A 17985-nucleotide genomic window follows, 5' to 3' on the forward strand; every position below is an offset into this window, starting at 1 on the left:
GGTATTTATAAAATCATGCAACGCGGCGTGTTTGTCTTTATACACATGTTATGAAATTTATTATTTTAAACACACATTTCACAAAGTATATATTGTAAGTGTAAATATTCATAAACTCAACACTTCCGAGGCGTTTTTCTAAAAAATAATGTTTAAACTTTATTGGTGGTGGTTGAGAATAATTCCTCTTTCCATATGTAACGCATTTTAGCGCAATGTAAATGTATCATATTGTTATTCTTAATATATAAGAATACTAATATATTTTTTTACAACATTTATTTACATATATATATAGATGCTTAGTACAATAGCTTTGCTTCATAGAAGTTTCTGTAATAAATCATTAAATCAATCACAAAACGTGTTGACAGTGGCAAATAAAATTCTTGTTAATTTAAACAAGGCAGAAAGGTGTATAAAACCGCTTTAATTAACAATATCTGAACTGTGCTCTTTTGCACACTTCTAATTTTCTCATGTCATAATTTATAATTATTCATTAGATTTAATATAAATACGTTTTGAAAAGTGTTGAATGCGAACGTGTAAGATATCTGAAAGGCGACGCAGCGTGTTTGTCTCTACAGCCACATGTTATAAAATTATTACACACACATTTCACAAAGTACATATTGTAAGTGTAAATATTCATAAACTCAATATTTCTGAGGTGTTTTTCGTCCGCAAAAGGCACAGTTTCTCTGTTCGCTATTTTATTAGATGTAGCCTACGTCTTAATAATAACATAAAAATATCTGTTATGAGAAGAATTCCTCTTTCCATATGTAAAGCATTTTAGCGGAGTATAAATGTATCATATTGTCATTCTTAAAATATAAGAATACTACTATATTTTTTACAACGTTTTAAACTTTAAAACATGTCTTTTTTTTATACCACATTAATCTCTTTAAAATATTGATACTTTTTTGAAAAACTGACAATTATAAATATTATGAACAAACAATGAAACGGTGTCAAAATTCGACAACACAAATAATTAAGATATTCATTGTAAATAGCAACCCTATATCACGAGTCGCGTTTATTAGGCTCACACTAAATTATCTGGTGCACTTACTATAAATGCGCATTGCACGTACAGTCATCTTAATATTTGTATGCGCTGTTATGCTGGCAAGAAGGGGTTGACATATCACTTCAAAAACAGCAATTCAATGTAAAATATTCAGCAATGCCCTTATTAACTTCTGAAAACAACGGCAATGACAATGTTTTTATGCGCCACCTGGTGGATATTCTTTAAAGCGAAACACATTAAGGGAAAGGGAAAAGTAGCCCCCCCGAAAGCACTTGCAGAATGCTGCGGGACTCTGCGAGACGAATTGGCGAATGCCGCGGGAGAAAACGCGCGTTTTTAAAGGCCACATCTGTAAATGTGCATAAACACTACATTTTAAACGTTGGCCCTCATTTGGCTTTGTACAGTTCCTTATTTTTGATCTAAATGTGGGCGACGCCATCTTTGAGCTTCTTTGTGTAAGACTTCCGGTGAGCCACTACAGCTAATGGTAGTTGAATTGTGAGGGACACAAGTGTGCCGTTTTGACCGGCTTGTTAATGTTTATTGTGAAATCCAGGAAGACCGACATCATTTGTGCCATCATTAGGGGTTGCCATAATAGCTGGTACAAACGCAGTAAATCTCTACAAAACATTTGTTTTGACCATAATCCACGCACAAAAGCTGAATGTGTATGTGGCGTACTTTCACCTCATGATCTGTATCCACACATCCATCCAGTAAAACCTTTCATAAAAACTGCCAGTAAACAATAACTACAATAATTGTTCAAAAACGCTTAGGTTACTCACGTAACCCCGGTTCCCTGAAATAACGGGAACGAAGCATTGCGTCAGTTAGCTGACGCTATGGGGGAAACTCCTGTTTACTCCGTGACTGAAGCCTATTGGTTAACGTCTGTACAAAGTACAGACCAATGACGTTTGAACCCGCGCGCGGGAAGTACACGTCCTTATATAAGCGCGGTTCAAGCGTCAGGAGCTCATTATTATTCGACTGAAGCGCGCAGCCGAATACACTCGCTGCGTAGACGTTTGTAGCACGGCAAGTGACGCAATGCTTCGTTCCCGTTATTTCAGGGAACCGGGGTTACGTGAGTAACCTAAGCGTTCCCTTTCAATACGGTTCACTTCGCATTGCGTCAGTTAGCTGACGCTATGGGGGAACGTAATCCCATCACGCCGTGCATACACAACGTACAGAAGTGCCTTACCGGAGAGACACTGCGTGTGGCCCTATACCCGGCATATTCACAGCTTTAAGCAATGTGTAAGCACCATATAAAATGTTGACGCGCACACGGTGGGGTTTTAAACGCACCGGGGGCACATAACATAGCACAAGACGGCGAGATACCGAGCGCGCCGCGGGTGTGCGAGATAAGTAAATTCAGAGTCACGTTGGTGAGCTCGCTGAGCGCACCGTGGTGTACACATAAAACGCATGAGCGTGCATGATTGAGCCGAGAGAACCTGCGCTCGTAGGGCAGGGACGTCTAAGCTGTACAATCTGACAACGTAGACGGCGAAGACCAGCCGGCCGTGTAGCAGATATCAAATAGAGACCCCTGTAGACCAAGTCCATGAAAAAGCCAAACGCTCACAGAGTGGGCTCTATATAGGACATAGCTCATAGAGGGGCGTGAGCCAGTGCGATGGTTTCAACGATCCATCTAAATAACCACTATAAGCAACAGACATACATAGTGAGTGATCTGCGAAGCTCACGAACGGCCGATCTGACTATAATATGCGGCAGAACGGTTCGTAGCGTGGGATTATACAGATACCACAATAGTGTGAACCCAGGTGCGCCCTCGAGCGCATCGGGATGCATATAGGTAGTATTATAGTGCACAGATCGGTGAGCTGTCCAAGCGCGCCGTAAATGTGTATTGACTATAAATTGCACGGGCACAGGTGAACACTTGAATACATCGTGAATGCATATAGATGAATCAGAGTGTTATAATGCACAGGCCGGCAAGATTCTCAAGCGCGCCGTCATGTGTTCTGATAATAAGTTGTGCGCACACGGGTGAACCCTTCAGTGCACCGTGAATGCGTATAGATAAATCAATGCACAGAACGCGCCGTGAATGTGTACAGATATGATTGATGAACGTACGGTGGGCACTCAACGCACCGTTAACGTACACAGATGAACAACAATGTATGTATGTGTCACAGCCGTGTATACAGATGAGCTTTTCCGAGCGCATCTTTAGTGTATACCGAAATGTTGTAGCGTGCATATGTGAGCTTCTCTAAGCGCACGGTGGACGCATATAATTAAAACCCATATCGTGCATACAGGTGAGCTTACGCGGCGCACCTTTAATGCAACAAACCTCACTAGTGCGCGAAGCAGGGATGTCGAAGCTGTAAACTGACAACGTGGACGGAGGGGACCAGCCGGCCGTGTCACAAATGTCAAATGAGAAACTTCTAAGACCATGCCCGAGGATCTAATCCATACATGGAGTAGACTTCATTGTCACGGGAGGTGATAACGTCAACGATCCATAAATAACCTGTATTGACAGGTGCGCTAGTGAGTGATCTGTGACGCCGATGAACAGCTGATCGTCTGATGTACGTCAGACGTATCTGTCATACAGGACCTTGGACAGTTCCAGAGCGCTGCGCCTCGGGCACCGTCCGCATCTGAGAAATGACAGACTTATGAATAAAGTGGATGGTCGGTCATAAAAGCGTGGTTCGCTGTTATCACCGCCACATATATATATATACACGCAGGGGGAGAAAGCCGCCGTGCACGAGCCTCTATAGTGAGGAGAAAGCTGTTCCACCTACAATTCGCGGGGGGAAGACTCTCGCTGTCACTAGACAGAATAGATCAGACTTTGCATAAGGACGCCTCGCGAAAGGGGTCCTAGCAGCTCGTGTCAACGTGTTATAAGGCACGTAATGTAGGTCGTGTCCCACGGATGCAATCTCTGCACGCCCATCGTAACGGGATAATATGTCTGCATCTTGGTAGTTAAGCACGAGATGCGTATCACTCTGATTGAACATAGCTTATAAAGCGATGCAATGAGTTTATAAAGGAGATGACTCGCCAGCTTGTACAGGGGGCGAGATCTCAGTCTGGTTCGGTAAATAATGAAACCACCGTAGTTTGCCCGACCGCATTATCACAATAACATGGTCGAGAGTGCTGCAGTGCTAAAATCATCCCCTTAATGGACCGTATGTACAGTACAAGGTGATTGATATGAGACAAACGGGCGTTCCACGCGCCGAAGGCTGATTGCCGTCGTAAAGCGTGTTCAACCCACAGCAGATGCTGGCGATCTCGTGATGGTAGCACTTCATGCAGCTGTGTGTAACTTAAGCATGAGCTTCCCGGCCGTCAGCTCGGGGCGGGACCTTTGCTTAGTCAAACTGAAGTGGACTTATGAACAGAATGCCACGATATTCAGTTTTCTGAGGGTCGTTAGAGGGGTACGTGAGCCCGTCTTAAACGAGATGCCGCGCGTCTGTCTGTGCGCGCGCTTTGAGTTTTGAAACTTATTGTGGCGGGTAGCAAGCTCACTTCAGGTTGATATTACCCTTCATATCTCCGAGTATTGGAGCAGAGCGGAGGTGTAAGCGTCTTCGGATCCGCTGATATAAATCAGCTGTATGGCCGAAAAACGTCATAAACCGTTTGGGTAGCCGTCCGGAGAGGGCGCGATTCAAATGCTTGGAGCCATGGAGAGGTCTGAGGCTGCGTCTCTCTAGGAAGAGAGAATGACAGCCGTAAGACCGTGCTCGTTTGCGCCGTCAGCATCGTAGCGGAGAAACTGAGGTGGGCTGCGAGCGAATTTGGCAGAAAAGTGTTAGAGACACCGTACAGCCGTGGGGTGTCAATACACAGTATATGGCCAAACCGGGGTTTTTTCGGCAAGCGTCGATAGAATTATGGACAGCGGGCCGTGTGTGCGTATTACTGATTGCTTGTCAGTAAGGCGAGAAAGTGTTTAGAGACACCGTACAACCGTGGGGTGTCAATACACAGTATAGTAAGCACGGAAATTACTCTTTTTAGAGGAATTCAATACCGTTCGCCACTATAGTGAGGTCGCATAACCAACAGTATTACTCAGTATGTTTTGGATAAACAGCACACAGAAAACATTTCAGGGCAGTCCAGCCGAGGCGCGACTTAACCCCTCTTCAGACAGTTCTATGTCGACGCAGCTGTGCTGCGAAGACCAGAGCTCGGCCGTTCAGCTGCACGAGCCTCAGTAGTGACGGTGACCCGAACAGCTCACGGAGCAGAGCAGTATGTCTAGGTGGTTTAATGTCAGACTGAACCCATCGCAGAGAGGAAGTCTGCCGTGAGGCCCGCGGTTTTGCCGTTTATTAAAAAGGGCAGAAAAACCGGGTATATAAGAATGTACCAATATTCAGCGCACTGATATAGGACGGGACTGAATAATGTTTAATGTCAGACTGAACCCATCGCAGAGAGGAAGTCTGCCGTGAGGCCCGCGGTTTTGCCGTTTATTAAAAAGGGCAGAAAAACCGGGTATATAAGAATGTACCAATATTCAGCGCACTGATATAGGACGGGACTGAATAAAGGGAGGTATTCGGGCCTCAGTATGTTAAACAAATTCGTTCTGCCTCTGATTCCGTCTAAACCAGAGAGAAATGGCCGGGCAGACTAGTAGTGAGCTTTCCGAAGTGAGATAGACTCAGGCCGGTTAAGCTCTATAATAAGTGTTTTAGCGCTCAGATAGAGGCGTGTCCGCCTTATCGAGCAGACGAATGAGATCGCGCCGCTCCAGGGGGGAGGGGCATGAAGCTCTGTATAGACGAATAGTGAGCCGGTTAGCTCTTATAATGAGTGTTCTTGATGCTCCAATAGCGGCGAATCCGCATTATTGAGCAGACGAATGAGATCGCGCCGCTCCAGGAGGGGAGGGGCATGAAGCTCTGTAATCGTTGAACACTAGACAGCTGCATTTAGAGGCAGCGAGCCGTAAGACTGCGTGCTAACTACGCCGTTAAGAGATCTCACCACTGCGGGGAAAGGAGCGAGGGACTCCGCGAGCGTGGAGCACGAGTGGCTGTGCTATGACAGGAAACAGGGGCAGATCCGCCCGTGTTTGCTTGTCGTATGCATCTTTCTAGTTTTACGGTTCCCCCGCTTGTTCATCTCAACAAGAGAGGAACGGCAGAGGGGAGCAGCAACACAGACAGAACAGCCATGCGTCATATAAACGGTATCACCCGATGCACTCGGGGGATTCATATGTGTCAGAGATTTCGCCACTGAATGTGAGAGGAGCGAAGGGACTCTGTAAGCATGAACGGTTGCGATGTGACAGAACACAGGGGGGGTTAGTCCGTGTGTGCAGGTCTATGCATCCATCTAGTCTCATGGCTCGCCGTGTGTTCATCCCGGGGAGAGAGGAACAGCAGGGGGAGCACGAAACATGGATAAGACAACCGAAGCATATAAGCGCGGTCCCGGCGTGGGAGGTGCCAGACCGGTGACGCGCTCGGGGAAATTCATAGCAGGGAGGCTCACTCAAGCCGCTGTGCTGGACGCTATTACAACAGCGCCTGCTCTTTTAGCTTACAGCTTTATATTAAAAATATTGATCTTACCGGGCGGCCGCAGGGGAGACCTCGTCAGGCATGTGTCCGCTGCACAGGGCTCGTACCACGGCAAGCGAAGGCTATCTTCGGTTCTCGGCCGGAAAGCGGCAGGGGAAGACGCTAGACCTGGATTCTGCTGTCTTCGGTTCTCGGCCGGAAAGGGCAGGGAAGACGCTAGGCCTGGACTCCGCTGCAGGGCTTTTGTCGATGGCGAGGTAAGGCTTCTTCTTCTTCGGAGCAGCGAGAGGTTCGCGCTGAAGGAGAAATTAATGAGCTCCTGACGCTTGAACCGCGCTTATATAAGGACGTGTACTTCCCGCGCGCGGGTTCAAACGTCATTGGTCTGTACTTTGTACAGACGTTAACCAATAGGCTTCAGTCACGGAGTAAACAGGAGTTTCCCCCATAGCGTCAGCTAACTGACGCAATGCGAAGTGAACCGTATTGAAAGGGAACAACTATTATGCTGATAAAAACATGCTGATTTGGCTGGTTTATTTATTCTGCTGCTATAGACGGTTTCATCGGACACACGTGCGCTGACGCGAACTTTACTTCCGGTTTCGTTTTTTTAATGGTCTGACTAGTTGCTAAACTGATCTCTTGAACAAATGCCTCGTCGAAAATAACAAATGTTTTGGTTTCCTAGGTAATCTATGTGATGTTTTTTTGCTTGTTATATAAATAAACTACGTTTAAAGAACTTTGTTGTTATCTATTCTTAGCGCAGTTTACCGGAAGTTATCTGCGGACCACGACAGCTGCTTGTTTATGTTGTTACTGCTGAAACCGTCTATGTATTATTACAAAAATATGAATACAGTACAGAATATATACAACAAAAACCACTTATTAGTTAATATTTATAATAGTTTTTAATGTGTTTGTGAATAATTTTGTTATGTTTTAAATGAAAAAGCAAATCATTTCAAAAGAAGCAAATAAATTCATAAGTTTGTGTCTCCATCTATTGCGTAAGAAGCGATGTAGTACTATTTTTCATGAAACGAGAACATAAAAAAAATGTAATTGCTTAGAGAGCCAGTAAGATGCCAATTTTAAGTGTCATATCACTGTTTATAAGTCCCAGACAACAGGTTTAAATGCATGCAAGGTCAAAAAACACTGTAATTTTCTCAAAATATAAATTTAAATTTACCCCATTTCTCAGAGATCCCCAAACGATTCGTGTGAAGCCGTTCAACCACTCAGTCTGCCTAAACCCCACCTTTCAGTAGCCTACTCTGCTCTGATTGGTCAACTGACACAGTCTCCGCACAGACCACAGATCAGTGGCATAGACCAACAATAGTGCAACATGTATTAACCTGCTAACATGATTTACTGAGAAGACATTATCGACATCAATACACATCATTCATCATTATTCCAAATAATAAAAACGACGACAGAAACTAACATTTTACACTCATTTAAGCATTTATGTAAGCTAACCGGGTTATAGCAAAACCGTAAGTGGAGATTCAATCCATATGACGACTCATTTCAGCGATTCAGAGTCGACTCCCTACTTAAGAAGCCAATAACTTTATTAATCGTGCACTTTTTGGTTCAACCACTTTGCATATTGTTTACATTGATGGACAGCTACATGACACACTGCAATACAGGTCATTTTTGATTTTGGATCTGTGTGGCTTTAATATGTTTATTATGGTTTGTTCAAATAACTTACAATGTGTTAAATGAGAAAGATACTGCTGTTGGACCGCGTGATAAGTTTAATGTGTCGCCATAAAAACTCTTTTTAAAAAAAAACTCACACCAGGGGGACAGTTGTGACATACGTCTGAAAAGGTTAAAAACACAAATTCTTGATCTATTTCATGTACAAACACTTGACTGACATTCCAACTGTACAGTCAGGTACTGGTAAGTATTGATCTTTTATTGTTGTGCATTGACCCGTCACCCCCGAGCAACAGAACTAAATAATTGAATATATCTTCATATGATGTATCAGCCTACTTCTTAATTTCATTCTCACACCGGGTTATACCATACATGTCTGGTGTAGTAAATATTTACCATTACTGTTTAAATCATGTTTTATGCATGCTCCCACTTCTAACCGCTGGCTATTGAAACTAAAGTCTCGCACAAAAAAGGGAAATACGTCACATCACTTATCTGCTTTCGAAAATAAGGTGGATAGACATAAATAAATAGACAGTGCCAATGAGCCCATAACACCCTAGAAACCAGCTACACTGTAAAAAATGGTCAAATTAACATATATTTGTGTTACTTTACAATTTTAACAATTTTAACTTGTTTTTATAAGTTACTGTCAACTTATCAAGTCAAAACTTAAAATGGTTGAATTGACTTCAGTCAACAAGTTGTTTTAAAGATGATGAATAAAAAAATTTAATACACTCTGTATTATGTGTCTTCAGGCGTGGTTGTGTGATGTTGAACGGACCATGCACTACACTCTGAAGGACTGTCTGAAGAACTGTTGCTTGGCTCTCAAGAAGAGTGCTGGGAAAAGGGGAAAATGGGTCCGCGACTGGCCAGGACAGGTGAGTGTGTGCGATTATGAGCATGTCTATGTCTTTTTGGATTTAGCAAGACAAAAAAAATGTGCTTCGTCTTTACAGATGGTAATCACAGCTAGTCAAATCCAGTGGACTGCAGATGTCACCAGAGCTCTCATTAACTGCAAAGAGACAACAGATAAAGCTGCCCTCAAGTCACTGAAAAAGAAACAGGTGAGAGAACAGTTGTAACTTCTACGTTACAATCAAAACTTCTGTAACAAACCATAGTGGCTGGACACACCAAAGCTTTTACGCCCGCGGCCGGCACATGTTTTCAATTGATTCAAATGGAAACTCTGCGTTTTTCAAATAAGCAAGCAGCTAGCGTTTTTTTTCCCGCGCTGAAAACCAGCGCAGAGAGTTCAAAAATATATTCAACTTTGAGTGAAAAGCTCCGCTCATCAATGTCTATTCTCACACGACCATCCAATTACATTGGAGGAGGGGCGAGATATTACCACCGCAACCAACCGGCTCACAGCTGAGGTATCACAGCTACCAAAGCGCTCGGCTGAAAAACAGCTGGCATTTGGCGTCCTCAAGGCCGCGTTTAAAAGTTTTGGTGTGTCCTGCCCCATAGACTTCAAATGTGCTGGACAAACCATGTGATATGTGGGCTGCGAATGCACTTGTAAAGTACCTGCAACTTGATAAATTAGTTCCAGATTAATTTCAATCTAAAACACAAAGAGACCTGATGTTGTGTCCTTGTCTCACTTGTTTGGATTATGAGCTTTGACTCTTCTGAGCTGCTGTCCTTAATTAACGTATATATATCACATTTTCTGGTCAAAAGTAAAAAAAAAAATGTTTTCATCATTCTCTACCAAGACATCCAGAAACCTGATTGTAACTGACGCTCTAGCCAGTGCCGTTGTGAATGCACAAAGTGGCTGGAAGTCATTCATTTTTCAATGAGAGCCAGCGGCAAGCAGTGGCGCGTCATGGACGGTGTGAGCGTCGAGGAGAGTTGAAATCAGCTCAACTTCATTGTAATGAGCTATGACACGGTTCGGCAGCAACCAATCAGAAGGCGGAAACCTCCACTTGAGAGGATTCCAGAGAATGCATTCGAGCGTCACAGCATCTACAACACTTTTTCTATAGCGTCGTTGGCAGGACAGCCAGAGCGTTTTTTGATGCTGTCACCGAACGTACAGTAAGCACTGTTTTAAAAAGTCTTGTTTCTACATACTACATGTAAAAAAAACGACAAATGACTGCAGTACAATATTGCACAATGGAAATTAGACTTGGTGTTATCCGAAAACTATATCTCGCATGCGTGCGCCAATGACCTTTTCCAACCCCACCTTTGTTTGCCAAGAGCGCTTGCGACATTGTGTGGCTGCCGGTAGGTTAATTTTCGTGGTTACACACCTGTCAATTCATTTAAATGTCCATTTTAGCGGTTACCTTGGTGTCGTCTTCAGATAATAAAGTCAAATAAATGGAGCAGAGGGCCAAATTAATTGCGAGACCACCGGGGTTTCTTTCTGTCTGACTGGTGCGTGTGGGGCTGCAGACTGCACACACGTCGGTGTCGTTTACATTTGGGTCCAGTCGGGTAAAAAATGCCACTAGTTCAGGTCGGATTCAGGTGTAATTTGTCTTGGGTCGGGTCTTTCTTAAAAAATTATTTATGCTTGTCGAGCATAATAAAAAAGTGACTTTTTGTCACTTTTTGTTCAGGTAAAAAGTGATTCGGGTAATTTTTTGGACCCGAGAAGACCTCTTCTTGGTAAACAGAGGCCTTTCTATATTATTTATTATATAGACAATCCCACAGGAGCATGGCGGCACTCATAGTTCATAAACCTCTTTTCAGTGTTCAGCGACCTTTAGATTAATAGCCTGTATCTTTAACTGTTCGGTTTTGTGGCATGTTGTTTGTCTTCTAATAATGGTCGACTGTGGTGTGTTACCCAGGTGTCCATGCTCAATCAGTACTCTGAAGCCATCAGGGGGAGTTTATCAAAGATCCTGCGATTGAAGATCGTCGCCTTGGTCACCATGGAAGTCCATGCCCGTGATGTCATCAGCAAACTGGCCAAGGCTGGCTGCTGTGATGTCAACGCCTTTGACTGGCTCTGCCAACTCCGACTGTACTGGGACAAGGTTAGAAAGTAGAGGAGTGGATTGAAATGTAGAGTATAGATCTAGAAACTGTAGAATATATGGTAATTAATATAATTGTTTATGTCTTTGTGTAGGATGTAGACGACTGCATCATCAAACAGACCAACACGCACTTCCGCTATGGCTACGAGTACCTGGGGAATTCTGGCCGCCTGGTCATTACACCTCTTACAGACAGGTGACATACATTTATGCAGACGCTTTTATCTTTTATCTAGCGACTTACATTGCATTTAGTCTACATGTACTTTACACACACCTGTAAACTTATCAATACATAAGCAGTTTGCATACCCTTACAGAGATTCATTTAAGCCGGGCATAATTGTGCTTCGGTTTAGCGCCTCTCACTTTTGCTGTAGCTGCTACAAATATAGCCCCCGGCTGAGATATAATCACAGACATGCTCATATAGTTATGTGACTCACAGATTATTAGAGATATCAATATCCTGTCCCGTGCCGCTGTCAACTCCTGGGTTTGACTGATGGGATCAGCGGGTCATAATGATCATTACGAGTGCTGATGCTGTTATCTGACTTCAGCCGTTACCTGAGTCATTATGAGCGAGAGAGACAGATTGTGTCATTAAGCGTATCGGTCAGGATCTCGCCGGCCTCATCAGCAGAGCGGCACCTACAGCGAGGTGGACAGAGATGCATTAGAGGTGGCGAGGAACAGACGCCGATTCCAGTTGCTCCAGATGTCTCTATGTGATAATGTAACAAAAGGGTTCTTCTGCCTGAGATGATAGTTGTGGGATTCCAGCTGGGAAGTGGAGTCAGGAGTCAATGGAAGGTTTTGTGCTGTGTGCCTTTGGAGGGAACTCAAAATCAGCACAGGACGTGCCTCCAGTGAAATGAAAAGAAGGATCTAATCCGGGTTTATTATCATGAGAGGGTGACATCTTAAACCCACTCAAGGACATGGGCAACACGCTGAAGCTTGTCTGCATGCATTCATTTATTCATGTGTGCGCTTGGATTGATCTCACTGCCATGTTCGTGTGCACCGTATTTGGGTTTCTAACCTTGGAGTCAAAAAGTTCTTAAAAGTGTCATCATCAGATGGCAACAAAATCTGACAAAACATCCTTTGTTTTCAAATGATTATGTTCTTCATAAGTACTACACAGATATAGAGTTATATGTTGGGGGAAAGGCAACACTCCATTGTCATCCATAACTTCAGCGAAAAATGAAAATTACCCCATGATTTACTCACCCTCAAGCCATCCGCAATTTATATGTTCATCATCTTCCAAGCTTTATAATTGTATAAAACAGGGTTCACGACTTTCAAGCCCAAAGAAATGCACCCATCCTTCACAGAAATAATCCACACAGCTCCATGAGGTTCATAGATATATGCACTAGATGTTGCCTTGGCTACGGCAGTTCATTGGAACAAATGCGTTAAATAGAGCCACCATCTTGGATCAGGGGAGCCCCTCCTCTTTAATGCATCAGCGTCAATGTAGGCAAAGGTGTAATGTAAATAAAATCACAATAAATCGTCATGAATGCGATATTCTATTTTTTTTTGGGGGGGGGGTCGTTCCAACGGTCAGACATGTATTTAGCATTGAGTCCACAGAAAATTTTAAGTTTTGATATTAAGAAAATCTACTTTTTTCTAACTATAATTCATAGTGCTAGTAGGCCTAACATCCATACGCAGCACAAAAGTCCGGCATCGTCCATGAATTCGAAGTACAGGTGTCTCTATGTGATTCGATGTGATTTTGTAAGAAAAATATCCATTTCTAACTAACTAGCATCCAGTAGAAGCCAATCCAGATTATGCGTAGCATACGATGCTTAAGATCTTGTCAAAATAGACTATAGAAGAGTTGTTTTAGCTACAGATAGGGACAACTCAATATCCTCTTGTATAGAGTGCCGCAGGAATTACATATTTTTGTAGGCTAACCTGGAAGTTAGCAGGATACCGGTTTTCTCGCAAAAGAAAAACATTTATTTTTCATATAGACTTTTGGATTATCTCAAAAAATAAGTTCTGTGTTTAACAAAAGTTACAAATCAGCACAGATGAATACAAATTTTCTGAATTGTAATAAGTTTAAATGCGTTTACTAGAAATATAAAACGCAGAATTTTTACTTCAAAATTCATAAAAGTTGTGTTTATCTGTGAAGACTAACTTGTTAGACAAATGTGTAACACAGAGATTATTTTTTTTTAAGATAATTCAAAAGTTGAATGGGCTTTTTTGCGAGGGGCCAGTATTTCATTAAAGGAAAACACCACGTTTTTCAATATTTTACTATGTTCTTACCTCAACTTAGACGAATCAATACATACCTATCTTTTTCACGCATGCACTTTTAATCTTTGTACAGCACGTTGTGAATGTGTTAGCATTTAGCCTAGCCCCATTTAATCCTATGGCTCTAAGCTAGGGTGACCATACGTGCCATTCTTCCCGAACGCATCCCGTCCAGGATTTTGTGTTCGTCTCCCGGAAGTTGTATTTGTCGACCGCATACGTCATAGAGGATTATTATTATTACTACAGAAAAGCAACCGTTACATTTGAAGGTAAGAATGAAACTACGACTGTATATCTTATGTTTTTAACTGAATGGCGTATGCGGTCAACAAATACGACTGCCGGAAGACGCACCGAAATCCTGGACGGGATGCGTCCGGGAAAAATGGCACGTATGGTCACCCTATCTAAGCAGGGATGAATTTAAAAGCCACCAAACACTTCCATGTTTTCCCTATTTAAAGACTGTTACATGATTAGTTACACGAGCAAGTATGGTGGCACAAAATAAAACTTTTGTTTGGAGCCATAGGAATGAATGGGGCTAGGCTAATGGCTAACATATTCAAGAAGCGCTGTACAAAGATTAAAAGTGCACGGATTAAAGGGACACTTCACCCATTTGCATTAAGCTGTGTATAGTTAGAAACCCAGTCATGTTTTTGAATGGTCGTGCATCATTCCCCCTGTTTCCACTGAGACAGGAGAAATATGGATTTCAGTGTTGCACTTCCTTCTTTCAAAGATGTAAAAATCATCATTTTGCATCATTGAAAGAAGGAAGTCCAATATCTTTGTAGAGGGGCTGAGACTACAAACACTCCTTTTCTCAGTCAAATTCGAAATTTATGTTACATTTCGACTACAAATATGATCCACTTTTAATAAAGATTAATATTTATACGGGTGAAATGCTCCTTTAAAATAGATAAGTATGTATTAATTCATCTAATTTAAGGTAAGAACATGGTAAAATATTGAAAAATTGTGGTGTTTTCCTTTAAGGGGGCGTTCACACCAACGGCTAAAAATGGCAGGTGTACGACGACTGTGTTTTGGTTGCTCGTCAATGTCACTTGTCACTCGGCCGTAATATATGTTCCGCCCCTCCTCCATTATGATTGGACGGCCGAGTGACAAGTGACATTGACGAGCTGAGCGTTTCACCCAAAGTTGAAAATTTTTCAACTCTTGGCGCTCAGCGCGGACAAAAACTGTCAGCTGCTGGCTTTTTTGAAAAGCGACGCACTTTCATCGTAAACAATTGAAAACATACCACCAGCGTCTGGACGCTTCCTAACTTCCGGGTTAGCTTACAAAAATACTTCATTCCTCTGTCACTCTATCTGATCAAAATCCTCTTTTTCGTGACTGGCATTGTTTTAGTCTTTCCTCTGTTCTCTGCATTCGTCACTATGCCACTACATCTCTATGCATTGTATGCTACATTCTACGCTGAAACTCACTGGTAAATGTGCATTAGCCGCTACCAGAAGCTGATTATTCAACGTTTTCAATATGGATATTTTTCTTTTAAAATAACATCGATTACACTATTATCTCTATTTCAACACGAGAGTTGAAAAATTTTCAACTTTGGGTGGAACGTTCAGCTCATCGTTGTCACTTCTCACTCTGCCTTCCAATCACAGTGGAGGATGGGCGGGACAAATATTGCAACAGCCAACTGGTGCATTGTTCAACAACTGATCTGTTGGCATCTTTATACAACAGTGCAGTTGGCAGTACAGTTACCCCACAATTTCCTAACCAACACAACAAACCAGATTTTATTTATTTACCCACACATACATCCACTGAGGCCAAAAACTTGAAAACATGGTCATAATTGTATATAGTGTATAAAGTGGTTTTACTGTGTGCAGGTGCTATATGACTCTAACCACAGCGCTGCATCTACATCGGGGTGGTTCTCCTAAAGGTCCTGCTGGCACTGGGAAGACAGAAACAGTGAAAGATCTGGGCAAGGCTCTGGGCATGTATGTGATCGTGGTCAATTGCTCAGAAGGCCTGGACTTCAAATCTATGGGCCGCATGTACTCCGGTCTCGCTCAGGTATCAGATCCTGATCTATCACAAGCATAACCATCATACAGGCGCTTAATAAACTTAATATTTACAGTAAATGAAGTGTTGTTGAATATGTGCCCGTCTCTAATTCCAGACAGGTGCATGGGGTTGTTTCGACGAGTTTAACCGTATAAACATTGAGGTGCTCTCTGTGGTGGCCCAGCAGATCTTGTCCATCCTGTCTGCTCTTTCTGCAGGAGTCAACAAATTCATCTTTGAAGGAAAGCAGATCAGCTTAATGTGGTCTTGTGGAATCTTCATCACCATGAACCCAGGTACTATCACCAGAATCGTAGGCTGGCATGTACTTCTGTGAGAATGAATATCTGTTTGTGGTTCTCATTGCCTTCGTCTCATGAGTTTCCTGCGTATGTGTTTGTTTTGTAGGCTACGCTGGCCGCACTGAGTTGCCTGATAATCTGAAGTCAATGTTTCGGCCGATCTCTATGGTAGTGCCAGATTCCACCCTTATAGCCGAAATCACTCTCTTTGCAGAGGGTTTCAGTAACTGCAAGGTACACACGCACACTTTGATCTCAGTTTCCACTTCTAACTCTATATATAGTGCGAACATTTTCATTCAGTGCAAGACTTACCAATTTCTAAAAAAAGAAAATGAAAAGCGTGATTTTTCACTCCTTTTTGTACTATTTTAAGAACTTTTTATAGCATTGAGATGCTAATGAGGTTTTTAACTGCTAAAAACCTAAGAGCGAAACCTGAGGCTACATTTATTTTTTACCCTAATGTTTAAAATTCTTGACATGTTAATAATGATATTTTTCTTTTTCAAGTGTAAACAGGCAAACGGGTTGAACTATGTTTGGTGAAAATTTGCACAATTTTGAAAGTTTTGGCATTGCTTTGCAGTTGCTAATGTGTTTTGACTGGTTGTTAGTGTGTAGCCTCATGGTTTTCTGGGTTGTTCACTGGCTTAAGTAAGCCCAAATGAGTTCACCCTCGAATCTCTATAATATTATGCTCTAAATATGACTCTCTCTTTCAACAAGTAAAAATCATCTTTGCTTAGAAGTCTAGTTTCTTAGAAAGTAATATGATGTACATGATTTCACTTATTGTTCAGACGCGTTCCACAAGTACCACTTTCCAGCAATCAATTTTGCGTTTAAAAGACATCTAATAGCGGTCTAAACACAGCCCAGATGTCTTGGCTAAAAAGAGGCAAACTTGCACTGTCAGTAAAATGTAATAGACGTCTAACCATAGCCCAAATATAAATGAAAGAAAATGAGTAAATGAAAGCAAACATCTTGTAATTACTGTTGACCTTGCTTACATGATGAAATATCATACATCTCACAAGTTATTTTGGCAAAAACGACATGTAACCAAATTCAAGGATATTTGGCTAGAAGTAGGTTACTTATAGCCAGGTCTATTAGTCAACCTAGATGATGAAATGACAGCTGTTGCTTTCTGACTTCTTAATACTGTTTATAGCTCTCATAACACACGCTGTTTGTGCTTATATTATGTTAATTTTGAGTACATATAGAGTAGTATTACATCCTTCATATCCAAAGAGTCTACTTCTATCAGATTTATAAAAGACAGATCAGCTCTACCGATTCCAATTTTCCAAACTCCTGAAAGTGTACAGCGGGTTGAACGAGTCACAAGCAAGCAACACACACAACATTATCCCACTATCTCTGGATGACTTAGATTCACTAAGTTTGTGTCGTTTACATTATATGCACTTACGTGCCCATTTCCAACAAAATGCAGACATTTGATGCAGTTTACTTACCGTGTGAGACTCAGGACCCATCCCAACACAATTGCACAAAAAAACTTGAAACAAACTGTACATTTATTTCTGAAATCTGATTGGATGATTAAAATAATGTTGCCCGGAGGACATCAACCACTTGACAAAATCAGGAGAGCCTTGATTTTGTGTCGGCTCTTGCTTGGTGTGTGCGTGCTCAATTCAGGTTAAAGGATTAGTCCATTTTCTTAAAAAAATCAAGATAATTTACTCACCACCATGTCATCCAAAATGTTGATGTCTTTCTTGGTTCGGTCGAGACAGTCGAGAAGAAATTATGTTTTTTGAGGAAAACATTCCAGGATTTTTCTAATTTTAATGGACTTTAATGGACCCCAACACTTAACAGTTTTAATGCAGTTTAAAATTGCAGTTTCAAAGGACTCTAAATGATCCCAAACGAGGCATAAGGGTCTTATCTAGTGAAACAATTTGCCTTTTTTG

General features: G+C 42.1%; 1 protein-coding gene across 1 annotated transcript in view; it reads left to right on the forward strand.

Moving 5' to 3' along the window:
* Positions 1–17985, forward strand: part of dnah2 (dynein, axonemal, heavy chain 2) — a 282596-nt gene that overhangs the window by 162806 nt on the left and 101805 nt on the right. The window contains exons 33-39 of the mRNA XM_055198209.2: positions 9084–9209; positions 9288–9398; positions 11157–11345; positions 11441–11544; positions 15545–15734; positions 15844–16024; positions 16137–16264. Coding sequence (XP_055054184.2) covers positions 9084–9209; positions 9288–9398; positions 11157–11345; positions 11441–11544; positions 15545–15734; positions 15844–16024; positions 16137–16264 — 1029 coding nt within the window. The remainder of the gene's footprint in view (positions 1–9083; positions 9210–9287; positions 9399–11156; positions 11346–11440; positions 11545–15544; positions 15735–15843; positions 16025–16136; positions 16265–17985) is intronic.

This window comes from Misgurnus anguillicaudatus, chromosome 21 (assembly GCF_027580225.2).
Source record: "Misgurnus anguillicaudatus chromosome 21, ASM2758022v2, whole genome shotgun sequence".
Classification (NCBI taxonomy): Eukaryota; Metazoa; Chordata; class Actinopteri; order Cypriniformes; family Cobitidae; genus Misgurnus; species Misgurnus anguillicaudatus.